The sequence below is a fragment of the Ascidiella aspersa genome, chromosome 1 (genome assembly GCF_963924565.1).
Source record: "Ascidiella aspersa chromosome 1, kaAscAspe10.2, whole genome shotgun sequence".
Classification (NCBI taxonomy): Eukaryota; Metazoa; Chordata; class Ascidiacea; order Phlebobranchia; family Ascidiidae; genus Ascidiella; species Ascidiella aspersa.
This window is the reverse complement of record NC_139447.1, coordinates 3,531,908-3,543,520: the sequence shown is the minus strand read 5'-3', so window position 1 is coordinate 3,543,520 and position 11,613 is coordinate 3,531,908. Positions and strand designations below refer to the sequence as shown.

General features: G+C 36.6%; 1 protein-coding gene across 1 annotated transcript; it reads left to right on the top strand.

The window, feature by feature from the left end:
- Positions 1 to 984: 984 nt before the first annotated feature.
- Positions 985 to 11,030, top strand: LOC146166589 (junctional adhesion molecule A-like). The gene is made up of 7 exons (XM_083391365.1): positions 985 to 1,042; positions 2,323 to 2,455; positions 6,233 to 6,378; positions 8,648 to 8,725; positions 9,963 to 10,052; positions 10,833 to 10,960; positions 11,010 to 11,030. The coding sequence occupies exons 1-7, from the start codon at positions 985 to 987 to the stop codon at positions 11,028 to 11,030; spliced, it is 654 nt and encodes a 217-aa protein (XP_083247491.1).
- The last annotated feature ends 583 nt before the right edge of the window (positions 11,031 to 11,613 follow it).

Here is an 11,613-nt window from a genome sequence, read left to right as displayed (position 1 = left end):
CTTATTTACAAGTTTTAGACATGAAATACCAAACTGGCCTTACGAGAAACAACTTAGTGGACAACGATTTTAACTTTAAAACGTCAGGTGATTTTAACGTGATACCATTGTTTTAAATTTACGTATACGCGAGCAGATCGAACAACAAAAAGTCGAAATTAGTTGTCGTTTTAAAAGCAATCATTCCATTCCGTTATATTGCCTCTCACATTTCGCTAAAAATATTGCCTTTCCTAATGTAATATTGCTAAATCCTGATAATGTGACGATATTACTGTAAAGTTGCAACCACTTTTCGTCATTCTGATGACGTATACAGGCGAGTAGTACTGGACGCATACGTCACGAGTTATGACGTAACTTGGGGTAGATAGTTGAGTGCTTCTCGAAAGCATGACAATGGTGAAAGTGTTGATTCATGAAACGTGCGCGCTAAACTTTTCCTCTACCATTTGAAGTTATGCTGATGAATGGTAGGCTGTGTTTACTTCTTTGAGGGCACACAGGGTTGGAAGTGATAGCCTAGTAAGCCTTTCCAAAGATCATGATAGTTTGGTGCGTGTAAGCAATATGATTACCAAACCAAACGTTACTTCCTGTTGTTGCTATTGGTTAGGAAAGTGTATTCAAGATCCTGAAAGACAGAACGTTTTATAAGCTATACATTGACACGTTGGTTTTTGAAGTTGACTTAAAAAACTGTAAATTTGACAAGTTAGTCTGGTGATTTTAAAATAATATATATATATATATATAATCCAGCGGCACACTTTAGAATCTTTTAAAGCACACCATTGTGCTGCGGTACGCAGTTTAAAGAATCGCTGATTTAAATTACTAAAAACGTTTTATGATCAGTTGGTGTTTCTTTTTTGTCTAGAATTTTAAAAAAGAGCATGAAATGTTTTTGTCAACAGATTACATCTTGTAAAAGATTAAAACTTCGATCTAAACGAATATAAAAGTTACTTTCTTTTCTTCGAAATGTACCGGACTTTACTGAGAGGTGTTTTACTGTCGATCATGGCCACGTGGCTGCTTGGTAAGTAATCTCGTTAAAGGTAAAGCTTGGTGGAAATATAAACAGCGTAGCGTTATAGGAACGAATAAAATGTGCCCAAAACAACGGGGACGTTACGTTTTGACAGATTGGCTGTCGTGCATTGCAATGTGCTGATAATCGTGCAGGGGGAAGTTTATTGTAAATGAAAGTTTGCTGTTTAAAAAACGTGCTAGTTTGTAACAATTGCCAAATCTTGTAAACCGGGATTATATCTGTCACAGTTGGCATATTAGAAGGGTTTATTGCACTATATAAGGCAAGCTTAAGGGTCATGGTATTTATTGAAAAATGTCTAATTAGGGGATATGTCTCCTAAAACATAGAATTCTGTTTTAAAGAACATGTCTCTACACAAGTACACATTGGCAGATATTGCTTTATCTACGTAGTACCAATATATATATACCATACTAGTTTTTAAAATATATATACCATACTAGTTTTTCGAAAAAAGAACTCATTTTTAAGTTTGGCAAAATGTTAAATATAAACTGTTTTTTTTTAATTTGTTCGTTTAAAAACAATGTATTTTTTGATGAAAAACTCTCGAAAACGGGTAATCACCAAATGTTAATTCTCTTACACCAAATATATTTATACTTGAAATTTGCACTGAGTCATGAAATCAAATGGATTTCATCGACCAAAGCAAGATAGGCGGTGTCCCAGCTGTAGGCCCACAGCTTCGATTTTTTATGGTTGCGAAATAGGACAGTGAAACATTACGCGTCAAAATGCTAACAAACGTGATATGGCAAATGTAGTTGCCCTAAGTCGCTTAATGTCGGTCATGAAACACGCCGCACTCGATGCATTGCAGTTCCATTTGGGGCATTTACAGATAGTTTAGAAATCCTAACACGGTTGATTAACTTTACTCCAGCGATTTTTTTTTTTGGCATAGTGAAAATGTTAACATTTAAGGCCCGTTTACACTACAGCTGCACTGGGCGTGAAATTATTTTCACTACAGCTGCAGTGAGCTGCGCTGGGCGTAAAAATCGCCCCAAAACGTAACGTGTTTCAATAGCTGCACTGCGGGCTTGAGTTAGTAAAATAAAAAGATCACAAGCGTCATAAGAACGACATACTTACCTTTTCAAACCGTAAACGAGTCACAACTTACTAATGAGGCTGAATCAAGGAAATGAAACGAGCAAATAATGCAAAACAATGCCTAACAAGACATTTAAAACCTAATCACCCTCTAAACGTAGCGCTCGCAACCAATTTGTAATCATCGTTTCCTCTCTTTTCAGTATTAACTCGCACGCACGGGGTTCGTGTAAGCGTACAAGGAGGTTACAAGGAATACAAGCTACAAGCGATAGAGGGGGACAGAGTCAAGCTAATATGCACCTACAGCGCTCAAAACCCTAATGGACGAAAGAGGTAAAGAAAGTATCTCTGCGTACTAGTCTTGTAATGACTTAAGTCAGGGGTTATTAAACTGGGGTTAACGGACCCTTTGGGGGTGCGTGAAGTAGTTTTAAGGGATCCTCGAAAGCCTTATTAACTATTAGTGAGTTATTTATAGAGTTATGAATTTTTGAAAAAAAAAGTTTAATTCAAAATAAAGTTTTAGCACTGAATGTATATAGACTTAAAACTAATTTGGACCGAAAATAGAAGGTTTCTTAGATTCACTCGTTTTATAACGTCATATTATGGAGTCAGCTCTAAAAAAACACGCGAGCAAAAAAGTAACCCCAGGGGTCCGCGATAAAAGAGTCTAAAAACCCCGTCAATGACTTGACTTAGGTACACTTAAGTCGTCATAGTTTTCATAATACTTTGACTTGATTTGAGAATGACTTGTTTAGTCACGTTATGCTAAAATGACTTTTTCCAATTTATTCCTGCAATATGTGTTTATCTTGCCGCTTCACATATTTGCTTGTACCAACAAAAAAACAAACTTTACTTAGCACCATCAGGCGTCTTCGGCTTATGAGATCCAGAATCTGAGTAAACAAGAAAATGTAACGAGTTAACTCTATCAATGTTTTGGTTGTTTCACCTTCACTAAAACTAAAAAATATTAAAAAATATAAAACCCCCGTCAATGACTTGACTTAGGTACACTTAAGTCGTCACAGTTTTCATAACATTTTGACTTGATTTGAGAATGACTTGTTTAGTCACGTTATGCCAAAAATAAAATTACAGAAAAAATAGCGCAAAGATACGCAGAGAGTAACTCTTATCAGTGTTGTACTGACTTTTAAGTCAACGACTTGACTTAAGTGCACTTAAGGCGTCACATTTTTTTAAATTACTTGACTTGACTTAAGTCATTTGAAAATGACTTGTTTATAAAACTGCTATTTTATCACATTACGCCAAAATTCTGTGATAAGTTTATACTTTGACATAAAATAAACATCCAATCGCGTACAAAAGTAGATAACATTTGCTTGGGTCGCCCAATTTCTTTTTTGAAAAATTAATATAAGGTCCAGAGGGGCTTTTAATTACCATGTTTAAAATTGCTAATTTTTTTTTAATATTTCGTTACAATTCCCCAGCAATAGATTCAACCCTTTATATACGAATCATTGAATCTAAAGGATCCTTGATGTTTCCTGTATGAAAAACGAAACATCTTTAAATATAAGTTTTAGGGAAATGATTTTGCACAACCTAGATGGAGCATACAAATTTAGTAGACACTTATTCTGCAGGGTTCCCATTTTGACATGTTTACTTCTACGTACAGCCAGACTTGGACAACTAGATTTATTTTAGCTTTTCAAAATTAGATTAGAATTAGAGCATTTCAGTTTTTCCAAATTAGATTAAAATTACCGAATTGTTTAAAATCAGAATTTAACCTATAATTTATTCACAATCAATTTCATTTAAATCGCAATTTATAGGAATGTGCTTGGTTGGTATCTCTGTGCTAATTTTATATGTTTTTAGCATATCATATTCTTTTCAGACTGTAAAAATCACTAACAATTGTTCCAACCGAAATGTAATAATTCAAATTCTTTGTTATGACGCAGAAAATAAAAATGCTGTTGGAGAAAGTAGCGTTTTTAATTAAATCCGAACTAGATTAGATGTAGAATGAGGATACACAATCAATTTACAAATTAGAATAGGATTTTGCTCTAATTCTATAGAATAGAAAACTAGAATTATCTAGTTGACCCAGTCTGCGTACAGCCCACCATATTACGTGACCGAATGCACACTTTGACGTAGATACGAGCAGCGAAAAGTCTCTGCTATTTCCTGGAAATATACCAGTACGATCATAACGGTACGGTTTAACAACCCGGGGTATGACTCTCTGTGCGTTTTTACAAGTCACAAATGTGCTGCCAAAATGTCAGCCGAACCCTAACACAATTAGTTAAGGCACAAGCCTGCGGAGTTAAGAGTATAGTCTGATGGAAATAATGTTAACCATGATATTACTCAGACCCGTAGTGGAGGGGGTGTGGCTAGTTTAACCTACTGTCCCCGAAACATGTTTCCATACAAAATGATGTCCGTGATTCAGTTTCTGAAACGATTTTTGAATGACTTTAAACGATTTTATTTCTAAAACGATTTTTTGAAAAATTTTAAACGATTTTAGGATTTTATTTCTGAAACCATTTTTTGAACGATTTTATTTCTGGAATGATTTTTTACACTTTTTTTTATCAAAAATCTTCCCCTGCTACTTTTCAAAAGTTGGCGTAAAAACAAGCATTCTCAGTCGAAATTTGTACGACGTTTTTTGAGGTAATTTTAAAACAGTCAAACGGGTAGTAGCCTCAGAAAAATCAATTAGTTGTAGTTTAAAGCAGGGCTGCGGAGTCGGTTAAAAACAACCCGAGTCCAACTCCCGGGTCCGACTCCGGACAAATGTAAGATTTTGTCGAGTCCCGAGTCCAGCTCCGACTCTACAGCCTGTATTTTACCTATTTACGCAACTAAATTAAGGTGGATTTTCTGCAATCCACTTATGTTGGTGTCATAATTGATCCACCCGCATTATATGGTTTAAACATATTTCACCATTTGCTATTGCACTTTTACAACTTACATTTTGCCGCCTTAACAGTTTTAAAATTGATACTGCGCATGCGCACGTCGGACTCGGGACTCGGGTAGTTTTACGTGGTCTTACTCGAGTCCCGAGTCCCGAGTCCCGAGTCCCGAGTCCCGAGTCCCGAGTCCCGAGTCCCGAGTCCCGAGTCCCGAGTCCCGAGTCCCGAGTCCCGAGTCCCGAGTCCCGAGTCCCGAGTCCCGAGTCCCGAGTCCCGAGTCCCGAGTCCCGAGTCCTGAGTCCTGAGTCCTGAGTCGAACTCCGACTCCGCATCCCTGGTTTAAAGTAAACTTGAACATTTCCATATCGTATGCCAAGCAGATACTAAGTCGGACACCAAGTTATTATAGGAATTTATTCCTTGAATTACCTGCTTATTTGAGCAGAGTAATGACGTCATTTTGTATCGGATCGGATCGGATCTCGATACTTTTTGCCCAAAATATCGGTTATCGGTATCGGAATATCAAGTATCGGACATTAAAGGGTTGTTGAAATCACTGAGCCAACAAAATAAAACTGCTTTTTATAAACGAATCCTTTTAAACTTTGAATTAAATGAAAAAGAGATTCGTTTTTTACCTCACTAATTATTTAGACTTCTTGTAAAAAACGCAGTTTACTAAATAGAATTAAACCTAAATCCTTTTTATAACATTTTTAAAAGCATGAAAGAAAACTAAATAAAACAACCCCATTAGAGATCGGATCCCCCCTTACTTGAAAATATCACTCCCGATAAATATAAATAGTTATATTTGAAAAACTGAAAACACCGACAAATTGTATTTCGAAGTTGACGAGCATTCGCACAACCGCACTTTTTAAATTGACATTAGCTTGGCTGGATTGGTGATTGCTGTCTAGGCATAAAAGACGCACCTTTATGTTCGTATAATAATAAGTGCTATTTTCATTGGTACAACGAAGCTAATCATCAAATAAGTACGCGAACAAATTCTTTCTCAAGAACGAATATGAATTCTGTGAGTCAGATGTGATGAAGCACGGTTGTGAGAAAGCTCGTCAACAGTGAAATATAATTCCACAGGAGTTCCACTTGTTTTCAGTTTTAAATAAGACAAATACGTCCATCAACCAAGATACTTATATTTGTTTAGGATTGAGTGGATTCGTAGCAAGTCGGCTGCCAGTCGGGGAGGAAGACTCATCGTGGACGATAAAGTTACGCCGCATTTCGCCGGCAACTTCTCGCTTCAACCTCAAGCCACACTCGTCATCCACAGCGTTAAGAGGAGCGATACAGGTAAAGATGATAATATCGTTTCTTGTTTTTTTATACGAGGGCTGAGTAACCTCAGGGTTGTTGAGGCTAGCAATTTGTTAAACCTCCTTTTGGTTTGGACTCATCTTTCTTATCACATTGTTTTCTAACAGTGCTTTTCAAACACGAAAGAATTAGGTTAAATATATGTAACTTTTTGCTTGAGGTTTGGGGTCTTTTGCGTTAAGTTATCGCACGGTGGTTATGTGTAGCAAGAGCTTTGTGTAGCGCCGCAAGCCGTTTTTGGCGCATACAAACCGAATAAACAGATTTCCAAGAAAGCTTGAGAAAGGGTTGATTTTTGCCCTTGAAATATTCGCACAAGTAATGCCTTAACCGCCAAAGCTGGGGGTCAGTGAGAAACTTTTAAGGTGTCATCTCAATATTCTTAAATTAGTTTTCTGATCTGATTATTCTTATTGGTTCGAACACGCCCGTCTTATTGATTTGAACACAAGAGTATTATATTAGTGTAAGTCTTTTGTAGGTTTTTCTATAAAAGAAATTATAAGATTTCTAATTCTGCCAAGAAGGCAAAGAGGTCAACCCGGTGAAAAAGTTTAATAACCACTGAGGTTTTCTATGCCGTAATTGTGTCCTCTGGTAACGTTTGTCCGAGTGTTATATGCGTTGAATATATTATTCAGTCCATTCCACTGAAATATTATTTTTTTTGCTATTTCTTAAGTGTGACGTAAGATTCTAGATCGGTGATTCTTAAACTGTGTGCCTAGAGAGATTCTGTAGTGTGGCGCGAAACTATTTATATATTTGCAAATAACACATTGGAGTGCATTCAAGTATGCGATATTTAGAAGAACCCCATCCATGAGATAACTAATAGCATTACAGTTTTTACTTACTACATTCCTGTGGATTCATGGTGACTGTGAAGTTACAAGGTGACTGTGAAGTTATAAACGGTTTTGTATACCGTGTGCCGCGAATTTCGTTTTATATTTTTAGTCTGCATCAGACCACTGCTTTAGAAAGTTTAGATAGTCGTCTATTAATAATTCTAATCGACTTGGTATAGGCTGCACGTCTAAATTGCCAAATCGGGATGCTTAATTAAAACCTTCTGCGTCGAAATTTGGTTTTTAAATGCGGCAGCGCTGCCGATAGAATTTCTGGCTGTATGCTAAATGACTCACAGAACGAAAACCGGCGTCAGTTTAGAAATTTATAAGGGTTTGTGAATGGAAAATATGGCGGACTTTTTAGATTAAAAAAGACTTTGTTTCAGTACACATAGGAAGGTGGTTAGGGTCTTACGTCTGGTAGGTTAAATTTCAACAATATTTATGCATATACGTTATTCTCAACCGGGGTGCATTTGTTAATGCTCAATGTTTAATGGTGCCTAGATTTATCTGGGTTTATTTAGATTCAAATTTTTACTCTATGGAATATAGATAAACCTCTTTCGTACAACTTTTAGGACGATTAGTGTGCAATAAGTTAAATGGTTGTTTCCCACATTTATAAAGTTCATTGTGCTGTTCCAGTCCTGTTTAAAGTGACATTACAACAAACCACTTAACGTTAATTTCCGCTTAAATGTAAAGCACGGGCACTGCAATCCATTTGTTATTTCTGGGAGTGCCGTAAGCCATATAACGTTGAAAACTGACTTAAACAATTACGTGCAGATTCTAAATAAAATCCTGTTTTCACTATTTATCCTTAAGGGTTACATAAAGTAGCAATTTCTTTAAAAATCTGGCGGACTAAACATATGGAAAACCCTATCACGTAATACAATATACATACACACTATTGGATACGACTGTAAATTTTCAAGTCGCGACATTCCCGTGACTTTTTGCTTATGTAATATGTTAGCAAAATGCTGACGCAACATTGCGTTATCATCATGTCGCTGAACAACCTCTTCTAACCACCCCATGGTTTACGCACGGGGCAATAGAACTACTTAAATATAGAAACTGATAAACAAGTATGGTCACGAATTGTGACTGGCGTTTTGTCCACGGTTCCAAACGTCATTCACCGTATGTTTTGAATAATAACCAGTAAGTTGTTTTACCATTTCTGTGGTAAGAAAACTTGTTAGATTTTTGTATTTCTCATTATTCATTTTTAAAGCGGTTTCGAAAAATCACCCGCAAGAAATTGACGCTCAACTATGTGATAAACACCACCCTTAGAAATTACCTTATTAAAATAATGTTTTTTTTATAACGTTGGAAAGAAAGCCAAAGTGTTAATTGTTCTCTGTTTTCCCCAGGCTACTACAGATGTACGGTGAGCTTTCCTGGAGAGGACCCGAGCTTCGGAACTGCAAGCTACAACCTCACAGTGCTAGGTAGGAAGAAACTGACCACTGCTGACAGCACACTATCCACTGACAGTCGAAAGTTTGCCAACATCGGTAGCGAGCACGCAAAGTCGACAAACCACGGTCAACCACTGATCAACGGTGCATATGCGTGCTGTGCTCGTTCGATGCCTGTTGTTTTATGCCGCTTGTTGCACCAAATATCACCAAATCACTTCTAAAAGTCCTTTGACTTTTAAAACAGATTTGAGCCTTGGAACAACTGTAAATTAGCGAAAAACTGAAAACTACTACCCATGATTTATCATATAGCGATTGGTTCAGTGATTCTTAAATTGTCCGCGGCGGAACACCGGTATGCCTTGAATAATTTTAAAGTATGACGAGAGTATGTTTTCGATGTGAAAAAACATATACAGGTTTTGTAAAAAGCGCTATACATTAGAATTAAATAACCAACCAAACCGCTCACAAAAGGCACTCATAAACTGGCAAAACTATTTTCGCACGAAATCCAATAAGGGTTGAACAAAAAAAAGAAAAGCGTTACGCTGTTTTTGTATTATTGTACCGCAAGCTAAATAAGTTAAAGAACCACTGGGTATTGCTATCCTAAATAGACATATGCAATAATATCGAGCCCATGCTCGAAGCCAACTAGTATCGTTATTTGTTCGATACAAAGGGTGATACTGAGCTTGCGTATACATTCTAGCCATGGTTTGGTTTTTGCGCAATAAGAAACTTTCCAGAGTAAATTAACAAACGAATACAACCTTTCAATGTTGAAGCCCATTTGGTGTTATAACTTTGAAAAACATTAGGCCTACTTTCAGACTTTGGTAAACACCTTTTCAAAATGATAAAATCAATCAATTCCAACTTGATTTGGATAAACTAAAATCTCGCAACTCAATTTAAAAAAAGCTATGTAAAAGAATCAATTACCAACATGCATGCATCGAATCCCTGACGTGCACTACTTATCACTGTGTACTTAAAAGCGGAAATCGTGTATCAATTGCTGTGTGATTATATAATACTGAATAACATAAACTGATGATGTCATTCAATTATATGGCAAAGTGCATATTTATAATAAACTTTTCCTGGTTATAGCTTGAGAAGCGCACCCTTATTTTAAAATTTTAGAACTTTTATCATAGGCATTATGTGTTCTGTTGGAGGGCAGGAATCTGTTGTGGAAATACACACTAAGCTTACTATTGAATATACCTTGTTAATGCAAGTTTTATTTATGCAGTGAAGCCGACCAAACCGGTGTGTGCATTTCCTCCCGGCAACCGAATGACAATTGGAAGACGCTCGGGATTTACCTGCAGCTCATCCGATGGTAAGAAAAGCTATAATCAGTCAAACGTGACATCGCCATTTTGAATCGCCACCTAACATTTGTTTAGCCATTTACTTTAAATTCACTTATTATGCGTAAGAGCGTGTCGCTAGATTTGTTTAGAACAGGGGTGTCCAACTCAAACATGCCGGCGTGCCAAATCTTATAACTTCTTCCCGTGCTTTCTTAACCGAACTAATTCTTTTTAATCATAAATGCGCTTTTTAACCAAAAATACAAACGTTTTATTTAAACTTGAAATAAAACTGTCTAGTAGAAATGCGCATCACTGCATCAAAGTGTCTATCGGTGAGCTGACTTTGGTTTCTTCACACCAAGCTATATAATATTATGTGAATGCTGGCCTCCACACAGTATATTGTTACTATATCAAAAGTATAATTGTTGGTTGTCGTGATTGAACAAACAATTGCAATTGGCTATATAACAAACTTAGTATTTTCTGACAATTAGCTGAATAACAAATTGAGCTTTTTTGGCAATTCGCTAAATAACAAGTTTAGTTTTTCAGGGGGAGGGCTTGCGTGCCACTTTTTATTAGATCGCCTGCCACATTTTTTCACGCGTGCCGCTTGTTGGACACCCCTGGTTTCGAACAAATCTCAATTAATCTAACTGTGTAAAACTATTGCAGTCTGCGCTCCAATTTTCGGTGTCGACTCATGGGTTGGAAAACACTGAATTAATGGTTGGGAACTTTGGACATTACTGGTTCAACTAATATTAAACAGAACCAACACAAACTTTTCTGAACTTCAGGGATTCCGGCGCCGTTTTATCACTGGTACAAGGACGGCAAGCAGCTTCCGTACCACAAGCAGTTGAGCCCAGAACACTACAACTCAAGTTTCAGCTATCATCCCAAGAGCGGAGTTCTGAGCTTCAAGGTCAGCAGTTGTTTTTCTTGTGCTCCAACATTCCGAGTTTCTTTGATAGTTTAAGATCATTGATTTCTAGGATGGCAGTTTTATAATCTTAAGTTTATTTTGGGTTTGCGTGGTTTCTATTTTGTTGGCAATATTAAAAAAAAATATTGTAAAAGCGCTTAAGCTAGTAAAACTTATACATTACGAAGTGCATTCTAAATTGGCGAAGATACATTTCAAGGAGTTATAACATGCATTTAAGTACATTATACACGGATCTATGACTATAATGTAGCTTGAAAATGAATCCAACAGCTAAGTAGGTGGATTAAATCGACACCATCTTAAAATAACGATTCTTATTTAAGATTCTGTCGATTCACTCTACCTATTTGGCTTAAACATGCATTTTCGAGGTAGAATATGCCATGCTGTAAAACAGCGGTTCCCAAACTTTTCTAAAAAGTTTTCCTAGTGGACCCGTTGGAATTATATTTTGATATTTCGCGGCCCTATAAAAATTCAACGGTCAGTTGAGCAATGTTTCTTGTAGTATACTAGTGGCTAGTGCAGTCACGATTATTTCTAATGTGTCATCTTTATATCTAATAAACAAGCATAACTAAAGACAATAATGGTGACAGATAATGTTTAAAACAAAAAAACTAATTTTG